Source organism: Oryctolagus cuniculus, chromosome 13 (assembly GCF_051225735.1).
Source record: "Oryctolagus cuniculus isolate XC-2025 breed Fujian yellow rabbit chromosome 13, ASM5122573v1, whole genome shotgun sequence".
Lineage (NCBI taxonomy): Eukaryota > Metazoa > Chordata > Mammalia > Lagomorpha > Leporidae > Oryctolagus > Oryctolagus cuniculus.
Window position 1 is genome coordinate 13,856,931 of NC_142879.1, and position 22,338 is coordinate 13,879,268.

At 35.1% G+C, this 22,338-nt stretch overlaps 1 protein-coding gene across 18 annotated transcripts in view; it reads right to left on the reverse strand.

The window, feature by feature from the left end:
* DENND1B (DENN domain containing 1B) overlaps positions 1 to 22,338 on the reverse strand; it is a 303,159-nt gene that overhangs the window by 80,661 nt on the left and 200,160 nt on the right. For all 18 annotated transcript variants that reach the window (XM_070055062.2, XM_070055061.2, XM_051820442.3 and 15 more), the window contains 2 exons: positions 21,033 to 21,134; positions 9,918 to 10,043 (listed from right to left, as the gene is read on the reverse strand). In XM_070055062.2, the coding sequence (XP_069911163.2) occupies positions 9,918 to 10,043; positions 21,033 to 21,134 (228 nt within the window). The remainder of the gene's footprint in view (positions 1 to 9,917; positions 10,044 to 21,032; positions 21,135 to 22,338) is intronic.

Genomic DNA, 22,338 nt, shown 5'->3' on the forward strand with positions numbered 1-22,338 from the left:
AATTTGCTAGGCATTTCTGCTACAGCTTTTGCCAACCTTCCCAAAAGACGCTCCTAATTGGTGGATGTTATTGTGCTTTAGCCTTCAACAAAGTCAGCAAGTACAATGTATAGACCATCCCCAGGAAACTCCATCATGACCATTAGTTACTCTTTATGGGTCTGCCTTTGGCTTTAGCTGGACCACTACTACCTTTTAGTAGCCACCACTTTGATCTTGCTGTTTTCGGGACTGTATGGGGAAAAAACATGTTTGTTCTATTGTTTCAATTCTTAGGAGGAAGGCTTCAGGAAATAGAACCAACATGTTTTAAATTTCCACCGAAAGCTCTGGTGTTGTCTGCAGCTGATCAGAGTACAACTGTTTGGGTACTTTTCAAGCAGAAGTTTTCAGTCAGAATTGTATAAGCTGTACCAACTGAGATGTCTGTGTTCTTGACAATTATTTCTTCTGTTAATCAGCATTCTTTCCTACTCATGGCACAAACATAACTCATGTTTTCTTTGCAAGTTGGTAGGGATTGTCTGCCACTACAGGCTCCGTCTTCAACCTCATCTTGTTCCTTCTTAAAATATGCTATCTGGGGCCAGCACTGTGGCACAGCAGGTTAAGCTGCTGCCTGAAATGCTAGTGTCCCATATCAGAGAACTAGTTCAAGTCCCTGCTGCTCCTTTTGATTCCAGCTGCCTAGTAATACCCCCTGGGAAAGCAGCAGCAAGATCCCCAAGTATTTGTGTCCCTGCCACCCACATGGGAGACCGAGATGGGGTTCTAGGATCCTAGCATGGGCCAGGCCCAGTCCTGTCCATTGTGGCCATTTGGGGAGTGAACCAGTGGATCAAAGATCACTTTTTCTGTTTCTACCTCTCTCTCTCCCAATCTGCCTTTCAAATAAATAGTTCAATATTGGTCCATAGTTACCATACACTTTTGTAAAGCATTAATGATTTCACCATTATTACACATAAGCATCACCATCAATTTTATGTTTCTTCTTGCCTCAGTTTGTTCTTGCTTCAATTTTAACAGTTCATGTTGGTCTGATCCGAGTTCTTTTCAAACTGCTGTCTAATTCTTAGTAGCTCAAACCATATGCTGTGTAGACATGCTATAACATGTTAGTAGTTTATTTTGGTGCCAAAAAAGTTTAAATCCAAGTACAATTTATTCGTAATCCACATTTTACATGAAGTTCTTGAAGATTCCTCCTATTTTTCCAGCTTGTAATAAGAGTTAATTTTATATATCTTATCTGCGAACTCTGTATGTCTGGAACTAAATTCTTATTCATCTCTGCATTCCCTATAGTAGCCAACACAGTACCTCACATTTTAAATGTTCAGTAAGTTATCAGTTATTATTTGAATTATATTTACAGAATAATTCAATCACAAGTAGACTATGGATGAAATACAGCTGTTTTTCTACCCTAATATTATGTCAGCTTCAGAATTATTATCATTGCTGTTTTAATATAACAATTTTGTTTGTTTTTGGCACTGGATTTCATTCAACTTCTATATTATACTCCAAAATGGAAAATTTTGCAAGAATAGGAAAATACTTATAACATTGACTAGATCTTATGCTATAAAGATGTGACTGACTAATAGAGTCCACACTGAAAAAAAATGAAGTATTAGGAAGAATGACACTGTACAAAAATGTGAAATATAATCCAAAACACCAACATTAAGCTCATTCAACTCCTTAATGCACCTGGACTTCATAGGTAATATCACCATTACATAAGGAAGATAAACAAAGTAGGCAAAAACAGCTGCATACTGACAGCTTCTTTGAATTTTAAAATCTCTGAAAGACACTGTCTTGGGAATATTCAGGTATGTGCAGTTTGTCACAAAAATAATAAACTGTTACTCATATTATAATATTATAGAGCAGTTTTCTTCCAAGTGTCTCAATGTTATTATTATGTAAGGTATACGAAGTCTACTTTAGTAACCAAGAAAACAATTACTTTCTTCCACACTACAGCATGATGTCACTAAGAAAAAAGCCTCATATTCAAACTGTACATATTAATCATTAGCAGGAAAATCTTCTCTTTGTAAATATTATACTATTTTATCCCAAAGTTACTAGATCTGTCTTGAAAAAAATATAGCTACTTACCAATATTATATTTGTCTATGACTCATCAACTTAAGATGAGAAAGAAACCTGACTTTTCTAAATTGGACATAGCAGCTTCTAGCATTTTGGCTAAGTTTGAACACTTAGAAAAAATTAAGATTACATATTAATTTTGTACATACTATGAAAACAATACATTTTTCCCATAATTCAAGAAAGCAAGAAAAGCACTCTCTATTCTCATGAAACATATTACCAATGACATAAATATGAAAACTTTAGTATCAAAGATCTATCCTGGCTGTCTTATAGCTATGGAGAATTTTTGCTGAAGCAACTCAGCAAAAATCTCATCCTGTTAACTGAAAAAAAGAGCAAAAAGTGGCATCAAAGCACCTTTTTTTTCGGTCAAAAAGCCAGATGTATGCAAAATATTTCTTTAGTAGCAACTATTTCCAAAGTCAAAAGATCCACCTGTACTTGAGCATGGATAATGAGAAGAAGGGATGTCTAAACTCTTTTTGTAACCATAAAAATCTGAGAAGTGAGTATGTGCTGCTTTTCAAGTTAGATTTTTAAAACTATCAAGTTGACAGTTACAAATTTCTTAAATGGAAGTGTGATGCCAAGACTTAGTGACCAGCCTCTTAACTTATAGATGCCAATCCTGTGTTTAAATTGCTTGAGTTTATCTGATAGAATTAAGAAAGAGAGAACAATCCAACATGGGAAGCGGGATACATAGCAGACTCATAGAATGGCAGATGTCCTAAACAGCACTGTGGCCTCAGAATCAGCCCTTAAGGCATTCGGATCTAGCTGAAGAGCCCATGAGAGTATTTTAGGCATGGAAAGCCAAGATACTCTGGCAAAAAAAAAAAAAAAAAAAACAACAACAACAACTAAATGAAAGATCTCTGTGAGTGAGATCCCAGTGGAAAGAATGGGCCATCAAAGAAGGAGGTACCTTTCTCTGAAGGGAGGAGAGAACTTCCACTGTAACTATTACCTTGTCTAAATAAGATTGGAGTTGGTGAACTCAAAATGCTTCCATAGCCTTGGCAACTCAAGACAAGAGCCTCAGGTGATTACTGACGCCATAAACAAGAGCGTCAATTTGTTAAGCCAACAACAGGAGTCACTGTGCACTTACTCCTCATGTAGGATCTCTGTCCTTAATGTTCTGTACACTGTAATTTAATGCTATAACTATTACTCAAACAGTATTTTACACTTTGTGTCTCTGTGTGGGTGCAAACTGTTGAAATCTTTACTTAATTTATACTAAATTGATCTTCTGTATATAAAGATAATTGAAAATGAATCTTGGCCGGCGCCGTGGCTCAACAGGCTAATCCTCCACCTTGCGGCACAGGCACACCGGGTTCTAGTCCCATTCGGGGCGCCGGATTCTGTCCCGGTTGCCCCTCTTCCAGGCCAGCTCTCTGCTGTGGTCCAGGAGTGCAGTGGAGGATGGCCCAAGTGCTTGGGCCCTGCACCCCATGGGAGACCAGGAGAAGCACCTGGCTCCTGCCTTCGGATCAGCGCGGTGCGCCGGCCGCAGTGTGCCAGCCGTGGCAGCCATTGGAGGGTGAACCAACAGCAAAGGAAGATCTTTCTCTCTGTCTCTCTCTCTCACTGTCCACTCTGCCTGTCAAAAAAAAAAAAAAAAAAAAAAAAGAATCTTGATGTGAATGGAATGGGAGAGGGAGCAGGAGTTGGGAAGGTTGAGGGCGGGAGGGAAGTTATGGGGGGGGAAAAGCCATTGTAATCCATAAGCTGTACTTTGGAAATTTATATTTATTAAATAAAAGTTTAAAAAATTGCTTGAGTTTAATCACTAAGTACAACAATATTAATTACTGATAATGTTTTAAATGAATATAATACAAAAAAGTCTGAAAAACAAATCTTCCAATTTGTCAAACTGAAGCCCTGATTACTAAGCAATCTTTATTTTGAAATGATTTATTTTATCCATTATCAAGGCTCAAAGCAGCCCAGACAATCTTGGGTGACCCTAAGCATTCACAGGAAGAAGCCTGAGTATTACGTCTAGGTTCTACAGATAATCAACTGTATGCTTTTGATACACTAAGTAATACTTGAGTATTGGCATTAATTATTGGTTAAAAAAAGTTGACTTTTATTTTTAATAATTTGTGACACAAATGATACACAAAGGTATAACTAAAGACTTTATTAATTATTTAAAGTAATCCTCTTTTCTGGAGATCAAAGGAGAAACACCTTCTTAGTTAGGCTAAAGCAATTTTCCTTATCAAACTTACTACTTCTAAAATTTCATTTCAATAATAATAGCTAACATATAGAGAACATTTACATCAGGTACTACTCTTTGTACATTATGTGAAATTATTTTACTGTGTAACACAACCCAGAAATATCATTGCCTTTTTGACGTTCTGTTGTTGTTTACAAATGAGGAAACTAAAATATGAATAGGCTAATTTGCCCAAAGTCATACAACTACTCTGTCAGGAGGCGAGCTGGAATCCTGTGTGCTTACCACTTTTCTTTATTTAGCACATTAGACATTTCTTTTGGATTTATTTATTTATTCATAAGGCAGCATGTCAGAGAGAAAGGGAAGACAGAGAGAGAGATCTCCCATCTGCTTGTTTACTTCCCAAAAGCCTTGTACCTTCAGGTCATCTATCAGTGGCCAACCCGCAGGCTGCTACTTACTGGGGTCCTTTACTCCTCTCTTCAGGTGAGACTGGAACTTCCCTACATTTGGTCTTCTCAACTCCGATCTAAGGCAAATGCTGCAATCAAAGGGATCTTTCTGATACACAACAGTGACACTTCATCACCATGACAAATGATTTTAAACAATAAATAAAGTTAAAACTCCGCAGACTGATACAGAAACACCAGTTATGACTGGTTCTACCAGCTTTTACATGAGTGAATCATAAGCTCTTTTGGTCCTTGTCTTTGAGAGCATGCTGAAAGACATGGGCACTCTTGCCATAAAAATGCACATATTCAATAGGTGTCTCCCGGGTCTCCTCTGTTTCTGAGGAATTCATAAGTATAATTCTCTTTTCCCATTTTCTGAGGTCATTTTCTTTACTTTTACCACAGAAGAAACAACTACAACAGACTCCATCACCATGAACTCCTGGAGGGCACAAGCTTAATCTTCTTGATTTCTCCCTCTGTCCAGTCACCCCAGAGAAGGCCTATCATAGCAGTGCTCACCACATCTGTCCCTCAAATTGTAGACCCAATACCCACAACACATCTTAGCAGAGTAAGAAATACTTTCTTGTATAGTGAAGTGCTACTACTTTAGATTATATGTTATAGAGGGGAGAAAAATCAGGCAAATCAAACCTTCCTTTCAATACCATATATTCATTCTTGCTGTTTGCAGTAGTGAGACAAAGAAGGAACAAGATGAATTAGAAGACTGGAGAGAAGAGGATGAATTAGATTTAGCAGTGCCAGTTTCCCCAGGTAAACAAAAATCAACAGAAATATGCAGCACAAATGCCAAATCAGTTCTCCAATTCATATATATTACATACGATAAGACAGATCGTATATAATATATATGCCACCTGTTGTTTAAGAAGATTTTCAAGATTTTTCATATTAAATTTAGTCTTTCTATAAGTGTACATCAAATGTCTTTGAGGCAGCAAGGGAAATTTCTCCTGTGTTCTCTGAAGGGTCACAGAAATGCACTGATAATAGGCAAATGGATAGGAGAATGGCATGCAACTTTATTGAATGGGCACAAGTGCATGGAAGCCATATGCCATACAAAACTCAGAGTCAGATGATTGAAGCTGAAACATCCTCTCTATATGAGACAGGAAAATGAGAGGCGCTACAGACAATTTTAGAGAGGTAATGATTTTTAGGAGAAATGAATCAGCATCAAAAAGAGATAGCAGCCCGGGACACATTCCTCCCTGCTCTGGGGAAGGTGAGGGGCATTAATTCCCTGAGCAAGAGCTGTCTTGTGATTGCCAATAAAGCCTCCTGGGCAGTCTCTGGTGCAGTCCTCAAAAGAATCAAGAGCACTCTGTTTGCAATGGGGACAACTTGTCGTTTCTTCTCTTCTCTGGCAGTGAAACATCTTTGCTTATTTGGTGAGATTCCACTACACTTGTTCTCCTTCTGCAAACGGAACTGTCTTCAGTCAGATACGGGAACTTCAGAGAAAGCCTTGACCCAAGTCGTTGAGAGACAGATGGGGCTTGGGGAGGTGGTGAAAGTCAGAGGGGCCTCAGCTCTGAGACTGCTTCCCCATCTCAGTGTGCCAAAGCATCACACTTAAGGCTACAATTTAGAGTCCCAACAGCTTCCAGTTACCATCATTTAGATTTGAAGATACAGGTGTTCAAGAAATATATCTTCAGAGTACATGAAATGATAACAGAGGCAAATCAGAACAGAAGCATGCCACACTGGAGCAAGTGAAGGTCTTGCTCACCTTCACTTGCTGGGAAACTTAGCAAAGTAAGTTAAACTCTATGAGTACCATTTTCATCATGTTTAAAAGAAAAAGAGTAGGATTTTGAAGGCTTGTAAAGATAGATGATAGAATTTACCTGAAAAATATATGAATGTCTGGCATTAAATAGGTACTCAATGGTCAGTTAAAGTTTAATAGTAATGAAAAATTATGAACTTCAGTAAACATATAAGTAATACAACAGCATGTAAAAAGGAGAGGAAAAGTGTTAAAGATAATAAACATAACTAATTCATAGTAAGGGTCAGTAGGAACGACAGGTTCAAGAATCAGGAAGGAACTAGATGGCCATTAAAACTGAGAAAGATAAAAGACCTACAGGGAAGAAAGAACATTAAAAATAAGGGTTTAGAAGGTTGAGAAACTTGGGACATTTGGAGCCTCGGGCAGAACTGTCTGAACTGAGGTCAAAGTTCAGGAAAAAAGTGAAATAAGACAGTGTACCCTTGTGAGGGCCTTGAATGCCAGGTGATCAGATGGCCCCTGAGACTATGGCCAGTCACAGGCCTAATCTACATTTTTAATGCTGCCAAATGTAAGGGACATAATTGATCATTTTTATGCATATAAACAATCATAAACTTTAAAAATTAATGTCTAGTGAAGTAATTCATTTCCATTAAAAACCGTTTATTAATTTTTCCTTTTCAATTGTATTATAATAGCTAAAGGATAGTACTGAAATATATAAATGTGTTTAAATATTTGTGAAAAAATAAAATTAAATGGTAAATTTATTTTGGTGCAAAAATTTTAAATTTCTAAAAGCTCTTCCATAATACATTTTTCTATGAAATTCTGAACGACCCTTGTGTTTACAAAAAGGTCAAAACCATGAAATAACTGTAAGTTCTATAATTGGTCTCCATTTTTTACACCTCTCAAAAAACACATTATGATATGTCTATTATGTAAATGACCAGTGAAAGTTCTAAAATAAAAAATAAGCATTTTAATAAATATGAAAGAAGGTAATCTATAAAGATATCAGCTTTAAAAGTGTTCTAACCACAAATGAATGAATCTCTAAAAACTACCTCTTTTCCAAATAAGTAAACAACAAACTGTCAAACACATTCAGTGAACTTTAAAAAGTAAGGTTTTAATTCAAAAACTGAGTCAGAAGAAATGTAAAGGTATACAAAATGAAATACTATCTCTTAGCTCCCAAAATACACTTGCAGTGCCAAAGAGAGTGAGAGAGAGAGAAACATCAAATATATTTTATACTGTAGATAAGCTAACACATTTATAAAAAGATGTGATAAATAAAAAGGAAACATCCTATGATGAAATTATATATTTTCCACAGATATTGGAAATTCTGCTTTCCAGATGCTTTAGAAAGAGACTGAAAACCTTACACCTCCCATTTGCATAATGAAACTCAAAATAGGAGAAAAATAAGCTATAAAATCCATAATAATTAATGTTGAAATGAGATTTTAATAATTTTACGCAGCCCCTAACACACTAACAAAATTTCAATCATTTAAGAAAATGTTCTTTCGGCTGGCACCGTGGCTCAATAGGCTAATCCTCCACCTGTGGCACCGGCACACCGGGTTCTAGTCCCGGTCGGGGCGCCAGATTCTGCCCTGGTTGCCCCTCTTCCAGGCCAGCTCTCTGCTGTGGCCAGGGAGTGCAGTGGAGGATGGCCCAAGTGCTTGGGCCCTGCATCTGCATGGGAGACCAGGAGAAGCACCTGGCTCCTGGCTTCGGATCGGATCAGCGCAGTACACCGGCTGCAGCACTCTGGCCGCAGCGGCCACTGGAGAGTGAACCAACAGAAAAGGAAGACCTTTCTCTCTGTCTCTGTCTCTCTCTCACTGTCCACTCTGCCTGTCAAAAAAAAAAAAAAAAAAAAAAAAAAAAGAAAATGTTCTTTTAACTCCAGTTTGCTCCTTTCCTCAAATCTGAAATCCTTCACAAATTTTAAAAGGAACATGAAAGAAAGATTTAGCTTACAAAGAATTAGTAAATATGGCAAAATTGAAGAAAAGTGATCTTATTTTCTCTCCTGTACTATAAATTTGCAATCAATTTTTTCTCTAATTACTTCCTTAAACAAAACTAATCACTATACTTATCCTTTACACTTATTTTTACATTTTAATTGAATATGAAATATGCTGTACTGTAATATGGATGCTTGGTTTTCTGGTCTTTTAAAATATGAGGTCCTTATGACAAGGAAAACTTTTTAAATACTCCCTTATGTGAGATATGCATACTATGAACAGGACTATGATTTCTATAACTCTTTAGAAATATACACCATATTTCAAGAAGATTAGCATGTAAACTTAGTCATCTGTGATTATCTAGCGAGGGGAGCTGATATACTCGCACATTTTAAGGACTCCGTCCAATAACTCAATAACTCTTTAGAGGTATAACAGCCACTGAGTAGGAATCATTAATTCTGTAGTCAGTTTAGAAAGGATATACTCATTTACATTTGTCTGGTACTTCATAGTTTATACCAGGGTTTATACAACAACCCTGAAAGACAGGAAAAGTTTAAGAAGTCTCATTTTACAAATAAGAAGACAAAAGTGTAGAGACTAAGGAAATAGTAATCAAATTCCTATGAAATAGTAGGTCTTATAACTAATTCAAAGTTTGTATCCCTTACAACTTATTAATCTGGTCATGGAAGAATAGTATAATAATGTCCATAAAATGAGCCTAACATCCTTTAACCTGTAATTCAGACAGAAAACCAAACACATTTTGATTTATCCCTTTTTAGACCATCTAAAAGCTTGGCTACAGTTCTATCACAATAATCACCTCTCAGGTATGAAATAAGAAAAGTAAAAAAGTAAAATGAGCTAATATGCTAAATAGATAAACCCACTTTAGAAAATATTATGAATCAGGATGACAACAAATTTACAAGTATTGAAAAACTTTCAAGTTTTCTGAACTTTCACTTTATACTTGTTATTTCTAAACACATTAATGAATTAAACTGGTGAATTTCTTTATGATCTTAACAAGATGATATAAGTGCTTTTAAATGAATTAACATAATTCTTTATTATTAAGAGGTAAATATTCCACTTTTAGAACATTAATGTGATATGAAAAGAATGTGGGAAACATTAATTAAAGATAACTAAGATAACAAAAACACAGTCAAAAGACTGAAAACGTAACATGTTGTAAAGTACATTATGTCGGATTTTAAAAGATCATCACAAGACTTTCCGAAGGTGTGATATTAAAATGATGGTTTCTTTTTCTACCTCATTCAAAAAGCCATAAAAAAATTAAAGTACTGATGAAATAAAATGCTTACAGGTTTGTATCTCAGCGCATCTCTGTAGGATCCAAACAAAGCAGCCTGTGCCCTGAGAAAGGCCCTAGCTACTCCATCACCAGTAGCTGTAGACTGCTTCTTCAGTTTATTTTTCAAGGCCGAGACCTGCATGACAGAGAGGAACAGTTAAATTAACACCTCAGAAATTGGTACAGCGAGGTACGAACCCAATCAGCAGGCAAACCACAGTGTCTGCAGGTCAGCCAAAAATCCATCCTCCTCCCTGATAGCTTATCTTTTTAACTGCCGCGAGCACCTGCTGGTCTGTTAATTGAAAGGAAAGCAGGAGAAGATAGTAACATGCTAATGCAAATTGGTTTATGCTCTCTTTTTTTTCCCAAGGCCTCTTGACATAAATAAGCTTTAATTATTTTACTGTAAACTGCTCGTGAGCCACTTTTCTGCAGATTTTTAGCGATTACAACATGTGTCTACTTGTTTTGAGATGAGGTTGGTTGGGTATCGTTCATTTCTGCTACATAAGGTTATTTGCTATGGGTCCTTCAGGATCTCTCACCACTTTTATTTTTGGAAGCCTCATTTTCATATGTAACTTTCTAGTCATTAGTTAAGTAGCATTTTTATTATAAGATTAGAAGGGGGGAGAGGAGGTAAATTAATTGAGACCATACCATGAGTGGAGATTGATGTTATGCAAAGATACACTGTCTCTTTTCATCTTCACAACAGCCTTCTATGAAAAGCATTTATATTTCCATTTATGAGTGAAGAAAAGGGGCACAAAGATGGGAGTTAATCTGCCCTCACTGTGTGGCTAATAAGTAGTGAAGCAGTAATTTAAAGTCAGTTTCGTCCAGTTTTTTCCACTTCCACATGCTGGGTTTGAGTTCAGTTTCATTGCCTCATGCACCAGTAATTATATTAAAGTACTAATATTTTTAAGTCAAAGAAAAGCATTATTTAGGAATTTGCATAATTTTTAAAGGCACTAACTTCGTTACAATTGTCTACACACTTTCTATCCTTTAATTACAAGTGCTCTGCATCTTTTTATGAATAGACCTCATCTAGATGAATTTTTAAATGAGATCATACTCCAGAAATAAACTCTTATTTTTCAAGGTGAGCAGGACACATAAAGTGTTCCTATACATTCAATTCACTTCCTTTCACACAAATTATAAAACTACAGTTTGTATGCTTAAAACTAGTGACTATTTACAAGTTGTGTAACAAATCTGTTTTCTTAAGAAAAAAACTCATTAAATTCTTGTTGAATGGATCCTTTAAAAGAGCATGCTCTGATCCTTATGAAACTACTAGATAATAAAATAATGTCATTTCTCTTTTACATACAGATGCAGGAAGGAATGTTTTTATTTCCTCATGCAAATAGTCTGACTACTCTTGTAGATGATAATTGTAATTGAAGTGTCAACCTAATTAACAACTAAACTTTGAATAATGCTAATGAGAAATGAACACAGCATCAGAGGAAAGACCAGCGCTACAGGTGATAAACCTTCACAGTAGTGACATTTTCTAGTGTAAAGTCACAGTTACTGTGATCTGATCAAAGAAACAGACCCCCATTGGGTCCAATTATAACCATAGTTTTGAAAAAATTATTGAGTTATGATGTTGATAATCTATGCAGAAAGGCCTTTGCAGTATAGGTCTTTTCCCCATAGCTGTGATCTTTTCAATTTATATCCAAGCTCCATAGATTCAGATAAAAGTTTAGAGCCTAATTCATTTAGGCCACAGACTGCAAAAACCAGAATTCATTTAAAAGAAAGTTAGGTACCCATATATTCAAACAATAATACAGTTAAAGAATGCAAAAATAAATCTTATGACAATACCTCCTATTCTCATTTGTAATAATGCTATTTTTTTAAGTTTCACATGCCTTTAAAGAAAAAATACAGGGATGACTACCAATACATGTGTTTAATGGCTACCTCCCCAAAAAGGATGATGATGGAAGGAACGTATCTTCAGTCTTTGAAAGTATTACAAAATTAAATGGTTGGGTTTTTTTATAAATTTACTTTGAAAAATAAAAAACAACTTTAAAACTAATGCCTTATTAGCTTTGCAAAAGAAAATTTCTCTAAGTGTATTTCTTGTAAAATTTAATAATTTTGCCTTAATTCAGCTCAATTGCCCAAAAGTCAAGGACACTGTATCTGTATGATAATTATAACACACACTCATAGAGTGAAGACATGTCCTTAGCCTTTATTATATCATAATATCATAATTGCTGCTTTAAGTTTTCTGGAGGCCTGATCACATTTCCACAAGCCCTTCCTAATCAAATCATAAATTTGCAGCCTTCATTTATAAAATTAGTCACTCAGTGATAGTTCTGAGCTCCCCGTGGATATGTAGGAAATAGGAAAGAAAAACCAAATATTTGTTCTAGACTATTCTGTACATTTATTGACATGAACATTTGAATCACAACTTCTCCAAACTGAAGTTTAAGTGTAAAACAGATATCATATTTAAGAGATTTATTACAATAAGATAAAATAAAACAGCTCAATAACTCTGTATTTATTACACATGGAAACATCATTTTGAATGTAGGGTTAAAAATATATCATTAATTTTAACCTATTTCTTTTAACTTTTTAATATGCCTGCTAAAATACTTAAAATTAATATGTGGCTCATACTATATTTCTATCACACGGTGCTACTGTACATGAACATACTATGTATGAGTATTCTCTTTGAAATAAATAGATGAAACTAATACTACGTAGCAAAAAATATGCTTTTGCTATTTCTACATCAATCTAACTTTCACAAAGGGCATTAACAGAGCTCTCCCTTGACTCATGTTGGTGGGCTTCCAGTGTCATAAAGTGAGGGTGTTTCCCTCTCAGAGACCAGAAGAGCAGATAGAGGAACTGTGTTTCTATGTGCCAAAATGAACGTCCAAAAATAAAAAAAATGTTTTTAAAAATCAGCTTTAGACATAAGGATACTATCTAACATAAAATGATGCATCGACTTTTTGGTTTTCTTGGCCTTTACATCACTGGAGTAAATTATCACCAGTTACCATTGCCCTCTGCAATGCTAATTAGCTTTTAGCAGTTTTTATCCATTAAAGAGAGAGAGAGGGAGAGAGGTCATCTTTCTGTACCTTTTCAATACCTGCTCTGAGAAACATTATTTTCTGCCTTACATTCCAAACTTCTAGGTTCAGTTATTAAATAAATGTGCATCTTCCCATGATTCACAAAGCTTAGACTCACATCATCCAACTATAAATTCAGAAAAGCATTTGGAACCACAGTGAGATGGTTATCACCACACAATCTTAGTAACACAAAAGGTATCACTTGTTTTCTCTTCTTATTCTTATGAAAGTATGCTGGTCTCACCCTCCAGTAGCTAAGGATTACTGATTTTATTGTTCTTAGACAGTCTTCAACCTGTGAATGATCTATTTTTAGTCTAAGTAGGTATTAGACCTGACCAAAAAAACCAGTCAACTGGCAAAAAGAAACTTCAGAAGTACACGCAATTTCATCGCTCTTATCCAAGGTTGAAATTCCTTTCATACAAGGGGAACCTGGCCCTCTGCGCAGCCCTGTGCGGAGAGGACAGCCTGGATTTCAGCACAGTGGGAGTGTACTGCAGCAGGAATAACACTGCCGGCCCCTCCCCACTACCCTCTTAGCCCTGCAGTGACTATGAACGAGGGAAGGAATTACATAAGTAAACAGAGCAAGTAGGTATAAATTAAGAGTGCAATCGATGTGCACTTAGTCTGAGTAATGAAGTAATTATGCCAACCGGGAGTAAGTCAGGAAGCTCCTGCATAGAAGGGGGATGAGTTTTCAGAGAAGTGACAGATTTTACTCTTCTATATGCATCTTGCAATAAAAATTTATTAATTACCACAGAAGACATTCCCCCCTACAATGAGCTCCACTAGCCCACAAAAGGCTGGCTTGAGTTTACAGACTTGTAAGAATAGCATCTCCGGGCTGTGGCTGTGGCTTAGCGAGTGAGGCCACCGCCTGCAGTGCCAGCATTCCATTGGGCTCCGGTTGGAGACCCAGCCACTCCACTACTGATCCATCTCTCTGCTATGGCCTGGGAAGGCAGTGGAAGACGGCCTAGATCCTTGGGCACCTGCACCCACGTGGAAGACCTGGAGGAAGCTCCTGGCTCCTCGCCTTGGATTGGTGTAGCTCCAGCTCTTGTGGCCATCTGGGGAGTGAACCAGTGGTTGGAAGACATCTCTCTCTCTCTCTCTCTCTCTCTCTCTCTGCCTTATGCCTCTCTGTAACTGTGCCTTTCAAATAAATAAATAAATAAATCTTTAAAAAAAATGAATAGCATCTCAGCTGGTTTCACTTTAGCTTCTAAGTAGCATAGATGGTTGTCAGTCTACCAGCAGCTCCTCTCCCTTTGGTAAGGAAATCCTGAATGTCGACAGGTATATGGTTAATCCGACTCTACCCCAACACCCCCTGAGGCTTGATGTGGCCATATTACTGGGTTCACCTAAACTGAAAGTGAACTGAAGAACATGATCACTTTCAGGCTGCATCCCTAACAGGGATATGAGAACCCTCCCCTGAATTATTGCCTTACTTCAGGGGCAAGGTATACAAACAATAGTAAGGCACCTACCTTAAATCTAGAGAATGTTATTTGCTGAGGATAGCAGAGTTGCCCCATACATAGCTCTGGATGACTTTCCCCTGACTTATGACACAATAGAAAAATAAACTTCAGTTCTGATCTAAGAATGGGTGTTTTGCTCTAACAGCAGCTGAGCTTGTAGCCTATTAATATACCACCCACCACAGAAACAAACAGAAGAAAAAGACATATAAGGGATATGAGATAAGAATATTGACCAAGCTTCTGATTGTTTCCACAGTTTCTCACAGTCGTGCACCTGAAATCCAATCCCCAGCGCAACTAGTGGAGCATCACGCTCCTTGCTGGAACGTAAGAAACAAACATCAGGCCGGCAGCCTTTACTGCGAGACTGGTGCAGGGGAACACTTGGGCTCTCAGGAGTCTGTGCATCATCACACGAGACAATCCCTTGCTGCACCACAGAGACACACGCTTTGTCACACTTTTTCTCCCTGCATCAACTGCCCCGGAACAGGCCCATCCTACTTAGTCAACCTTAATCTAAACTAGGATTCCCCTTGTTTCTCTTTTCACTGTACCCTGACTCTTTTCTTTAAAATTTGTAATACTAAATCAATGTTTCACACCATATAAGCTCCACAAAATCAAGGTTCACCACTGTATGAGTATATCCAGCTCTTAGCATAATAAAGACATATAATAGGTGCTTGATAAATACTACTAATGATTTAATGAGTCAATGAATTAACAACCTCTTCCAGGCACACTTCTGCATTTATTGCTCTAGTTTACCCAATCAGAATATCTGCCATAGGCCCCAGGAAAATAATTTATTTAAAAGTTCATGAAACTATTATGGTATCAGGAAGATTTGGGAACCACTAATGTGACAAAGCTCAGTATTACACACACAACAAAGATTCTCAAATATACAACAATCAAGAATATAAAGGACAAGAATTGGAAGTAATGTTAAAGGCCAAAATCAAGGTTTACATTCTATTTAAAAACATTACCAGTAGGAAAAGAGAGAAGCATGCTGTTAAGATAATATGTGGAGTGGGGGAAGGGCCAGGCATTGGAGAAAAGGCTAGGTAATTTAGTTGGAAATGAAAAGCCATGAGAAAGCCATGGAACTTCATGAGCACTTAAAATCACTAAAAGTAACAAACGATAAATCAACTTTAGAATGGCAGAAGTACAGGGACATAAAAGGGGATTACCAAAGCCTGGATCATTGTGGGAGGGACCGATCCTCTTATTCAGCTGAGAGAAAAATAACAAAAATGTTTTCAATGTTTGGAAGCATAGTTCAGATTTTGGATTTTTGGTTGTGTTCTTTGGTTTAGTTTGCTTTGGTATTTAAAGCATATGTTTTTAAAATATACTTCAAGAAAGCATAGGAAAAGTAGCAAAAATCTGTAATAGCTTGCCTGAAAACAAAAAAATCTGTTTTGAAAGTAATCACATCTCTGAAAGAAGCTATTTAAAAACTGGTGAGTTCCCACAGATGCTCCGGGTGCAGACACACAATGAAATCTCTCACAACCGGGCTTCCCTTACCAGAGATAGGAAAGAAAAGTCTGCACTAACAAGTAAAAAAACTATATTTTCAATATGCTTCCAGGATTCTTTTTGTTATTATAAATAACGAAGGAAAATATTCTCATAAAATATTCTAGGGAGTAACTGTTAACAGGGACATTAAAAAGCAAACTTCCATTACAAAAGATAAAAAGGGTGTAATTATATTTGCTTTCAACAATCATTTATTGATCACGTACTATGTACAAAGCACTGACTGGAACTATGTGGTGAGGGCAATGCACTATGTGATGCCTGAATTCCAGCAGCCAGGGACTGAGAGTAAGGACATGACTGCTTCTCCAGGGACAAAATGAAAGCAGTATTTGTCTCTTGGAATCTGCTCCATGAGCTCAATAAAATTTCCAAATAATTCTAGATGCCAAATTAAATTGTGTTATCTTTTCTAACCCTCCAACTCTAGAAATTAGTTAGGGACTTCAACTTACACTAAGACTTAGAGTAGAGCTCTGGCAAACCTGGAACTAATAGCAAAGTCTCTGGGGCCTTCTTTTTCTTTAGAACATCTATTGTGACAATGTAACATGTTCAACCTTCATGTTGGATTAGGGGAAATATTCAGTGAATTAAGTAGATCTATTGATAATCTGCAAGGTTTTAAGAACTGCTTGCTTTTATGTTTTAATAATTTTTTGAAAAGTTGATTTAAAAATTATCTGAAATTGCCAATTCTTTTCCAAACTAATTCCCAAATAAAAGAATTCTACTGAATGTATATATACAAAAATCTTTGAAGGTCAAAGTTTTGGGGGTTTTCTCTGCTTCTTTAGGTTTTCTATAACTTTATTGATTCAGAATAATTTTTGTCTTTCCTTTTCCTATTACAATAAAACAAGTAACATACTTCTTCATACAACAATTGAAAGCTTCACTATAATTTGCCTAAGGTTTTATATAAAACCATTTTACAATGAGGTATTTCTAATGTCTTGGTAATTAAAATTGTTTTATACTAAACACAGTTATCCTGTAACATTCTGTGGTCTACAATAAATTGTACAAGGACTTAAGTCCACAATATTTTTTATACACTCTTATGTTATTATAACATAATTATTATAACATAATATTATATAACATTTTCATCTTCATAGAAGATGAAAATGAAGTTTTCAAAACAGTGCTGAAAAACCTAATTCAAATCAAATAAATCATGTTACTATTTTTTTAACAAGATGAGAATGGCAACTAAGCTCGTAGTTAGAGTTACTCATTACACTGCACATCACGTTTACATGGGAGGAACTAGGTTTTAGTGCTCAGGGTGTAGGTCTGCAAATCATCCTATATGAACTAAAGTTCTAGAAACAGCATCAACAGGATACTTTCTATGTTGATTTCCTTATCCACAAGAATTTTAAAAACATTGCCCTACCTCATAGAATATTATATTTTTGCAATCTAATGAATTATAATCATTTAAAAACAATAAAACCAATACAGAGCAAAATTCACCTTCCTATTGTAATGAGTATTCTAATGTATGTAACTTTCAAATGTCAACTCCAACCTCATTTATAGGAATTAGTTTATAATTTTTAATTCAATATTCATGGGGATAGATTTCCTACATCTTACTTTAATTTTAATCATCAAATAATTTTCTAATAATTGTTACCCTATTTATTAATTTTGAAATAACAACTTTCCAAATTATTTTTAAAATGATAAAATTAAAATGAACAATAATGCCTTAGAAATACAACAGTGCAACTTTTTTGGTAATTAAAACTAAATGTGTGTGTGTGTGTGTGTGTGTGTATATATATATTTGGAATAGGAAGTTTCAAAACTGCATTTTTTAAATTAAAATGAACTCAATTGAGATTTCAAATGTTCTATTTCATTCACTTGGTTCTTTTTGCCATTGCTCATAAAAATAATACAATAGAACTAATTTTGGTTACTTAACCCTAAAACTTATTTTCTTACTTCAAAACACTCATGCTACATGTTTCAAGATGCCTATTTGGTATAGCCACTAAAAAAAAAAAAAAAAAAAAAGAAACAGTCACAACATATACAGACAAAAACTACAGAAGTATAGTTTAATGGATCTACTGCTTTTTAAAGTGACCATATGTAATAATCAATATTGTTAAAATAACTCCCAATAAATATTTGTTTTCTTTTCTTTTAATGATCCAAATGTATAGTGAAATGATGAAATCGAAAAACAAGTGTTCTTGTCAGAAGACAGGAAGAGAGGGTTTTTCCCCCCTCCTTTAAGGAAAACAAAGGATTCCTGAAAGCTCTGCCCTGATTTATTTCTCCAATTTTAAATACCTTAAGAGTAGCGGAACTGCTACTGGCATGGTAGTATTTCTAACAGTCAATAAATCTAAAATATTATGTGTGAATATTGGAATGAAGCCATTAAGAAGATTACAGCATGCAACACAGCAGAGGGTCCACAGGAAAAAAGAACTAGTAATTCAGGACAACTGTGACCACTGACCTTTGAACAGCCAAGACCACTGGTCAATCTGACACAATAATAGAGTGCACATGCATAGAAAGTCATCTAGCCTGCAAGGATAATTTAAATGCTTTGGTGAATGATTTTAAAAGGCCTTCCATTTAAATCTCAGTTTGCTTATTAAACAATCAAACAATACCAATAGTAATATTTTTCAGGCTTTACTTATATTTAATTAATTCAAACCACACAAAAAATCCAGTAAACTATTTGTAATTTTAATCCATGTCCTTTAAAACACTTACTATTGTAAAATATGATGTGACACTTCATCATATTTCCTCCAGAACTACAAGAGATAGTTTTGGAAAACTGATGAAAAGCTAAATTTATCAGAGATGGATTAAACCACCTAAAATATTTTTAGAAAATTTCTAGAACTTACTAAATGGTCTGGATCCATATCAGAGCTATTTTGGGGTGTCCATTCTTCAGATCTAGCTATAAGTGTGTGGCCCTTAATTTCAAGCATACATATAACCTATTTATACCATCTTACAGTGTTCCTTTCTTTATATGTTCAGTATATCGATTACACTTACAGTACTATTTATGAGCCATCTACAAGATGGTCCCTTTTATCACTTAATATGTTTAGACTTCTACATTATGTTAATACTACCTAACTTCTCCACCTACTTAAATGTTTTAATTAGCAAACTGATTTGGTTACAAATATAGTACTTCAATTAAAAAAGAATCACCCATCAAAAAGTGAAATTTCAAAAATTTTGCTGAATCATCTCAGAGAAGCTGACTAGAAAAATTTTAATATTATATCCAGAAAGCCTGGTCTTTCTCTTTCCTTCTCTTTCTCTTCCTTCTTTTTGTTTCTTTTTAATAAACAATCCTTTCTCTTTAGGGCACTAACATTAGAAATACAGGCATAAAAGAAAAGTATTCTCAAAAGTTGATTTTGTTTTCATAATTATTTCTCTATCTAGTGGGGAATATTCTGACGGGTTTCTAAATGGGTGATTTTAATCATTCCTAGAACTTTCTGAAAAATTTTATAATGAGGCCATATAGTAATAACGAGCTGAAAAGATAACATAATTGTTCATTGGCCTGAGCTTGTACTTGCTCATACATGCATAAATTTTACTACTATAAGGTAAAGTAGTTCAATTCAGCATGCTTCAAGGACAGCAAGTATTTTCGGTTAGGTATGAGCATAAATAACCTGGTTTCAACTTGAAAATCATATTTTTGCTATCAATAGCCATAAGAACAACAAATGCTAGTATTGCAATATTTTTTCTGAGTTTGGGATTCTTAAATCCATTTTCTCAAATTCCTTAATAACGGCTTTTAAAGTACTTTTAATACTACAGAAAAGCATATTTTGAAAGTTCTTTATTTCCCAATTTTAATATCCTTTAAAAGAATGAATGCTTTGATTTCTTTAAAAAGTTGAGGTATTTTTAACTCAGAATTATGTTTAAAAGGTAGTTTTAAGTAGCCATTAAAATACACAAGGACAGAGCACCAGCTCGAGTTTTTACTCTGCATTAAGAAACACAAATGCCAAGAATGCACTTTTGGAGACTATTTAACGTGAAATACAGAATATGTCCCTTTATAAGCTGCACACACACACACACACACACACACAAACCCTCTGCAAGATCAAAGACCAGAAGAGAGCTGGCACTTAATTTATCAGCCTTTACAGACAAAAGACAGTTTTCGTCATTTCAAAAGGATCAGATGTCTTTTATGACAAACTGGTTTGCAGTTTAATTTACAAATAGAATTCTAAGTAAGCAGTCTTTGCTCTGCCAAAGCAAATGACAAACAGTGTAGGTTTTCATTCTCGCAGCCCTCAGCAGGATAGAAAAGATTAAAATAAAACTGAAATAATTTAGAGAAAACAAATAAATGTTTCAGAAAGTTGAGTGAGATCAAAGCCAGAATTTTCTGACCCCAACTGTACAAGCATTTCTTATTATATTGACCAGTGCCATCAGATCATTAATTAAAAGGAAAAGCGCTGGCAGGTGGCAGGGAAGCAAAAGCCGATAATTGGCCCCCTTCTTCTTCTTGCCTTCAAAAACTCTCTCATTCTTTTGCAAGACATGCCACCAGGCAGACAGAAATGCCTACTTTGTAATATAATGATTAAGATGAGATGAAGAGACTTACATTTAAAGAAACTCTGCCTAATGAATGCAACTAGCTTTTTAATTATGATTCTACTTTTCCAATATGGAATATGTTTCATTCAAATATCAACTGCCAAAAGGTAAAAAATATTAAAAATAGAATCTATATTGATTCCTCTCACACCCCTTGCACACACCCAACCCTTTTATTTCAGATAAAAAGTAGAAAAAGAATAACTCTTAGTAATTCAAGAGTCCAGGAAAACACATATATGTTCACTGTGAAATACCCTTCAGACTTACCACATCACTTGGTAAGTTGTTCAAGTCATTAAATGGTGATTCTAAAGTGTTTGTGTCAACATTTAACATAACCACATCTTCCAATGACTTATTTTTCACTCTCTGTTTAAAAACACAATTTTGAGAAAAGTATTAGAATATTTTCCTTATAAAACTATTATGAGCTTGGAAACACACATTATTTTAACACATTAAATTTGAGAAAAGAAAAAAGGGAGAGATTCTTACATTTTAAAGAACATACACATCTTTACCTTATGAAAACGCCTGACTAAAACCCACTAAAAACAGTTGGTAAAAATGCTTAAAATAGAATATTTGCTCCTCTAATCTTTAATTAATTTAACTGCCAAAGAAATACCGTAAGTCTTACTATGAAATAGGCAGTTCTATCAAACTTAATTGAATTAAATCCCATGCTAAAGAGATTTGTGCCCAGCTTTATACCTACTGTGGGATAAATCACACTACCTGGATAACACAAGTCAACATCTATGGATACCATATTAAACTACGTTTTACAGCAATACATTTTTTCTCTTTGTTTCCATACCATCAACATTGAGGTTGATACCTTAAATTTGAATGAGAAATAGAAAGGATAGTAATATGGAATTTGTTAGTAATATTCCTCAAATGAATGTCAAGAGAAAGAATCAAATTTAATGGCCTATCAGATTTGACTAACTTGTCTTGTTTGAAAGTTGTCAAAACAGTGACATTATCTCGATATGTTCAAATGTGACAGTAAATTAAAATTTTACCAAAATTTTTAACCCTAAATAAAGAAACTACTTACAGTTCATTTTTCCCAATTAAACTAACATGTATCCTAAAACAAAGCATATCATTCTATTAGTCTTCAAAAAATTATACCAAATATTATTCCTCAGTGATGAGTAAAGTGCTCATTAGTGAAAACATATCCATGAATTCAGAATTCCATCACTATATAGGTCGACTAGTAGATCAATAATTAATTATAACGTAGTATTCTAAGTGCCATTCTCATATAATAGTCATTTTCTAAATTATGACTCAAATATCATAAAGTTTACATTGGCCATGACAATTGCTTTTTACTCAGTCATGACTAGAATTTCTCTGATCCATCTAGAATTTAAAATATCTGCACTTTAGTGTTGAATATGTTAGGGAAATATGCGTGGAAATTTCTGTGTATTAAGAAAACCATTATGCCTCCAAAGTATGCAGTCTCAGAAGGACAAAGAATTCTAAATATCTATCCTGTTGAAGACATTATAGTTGTTATAAAGCAAAACGTAGAAGATGGTCACATAAAATG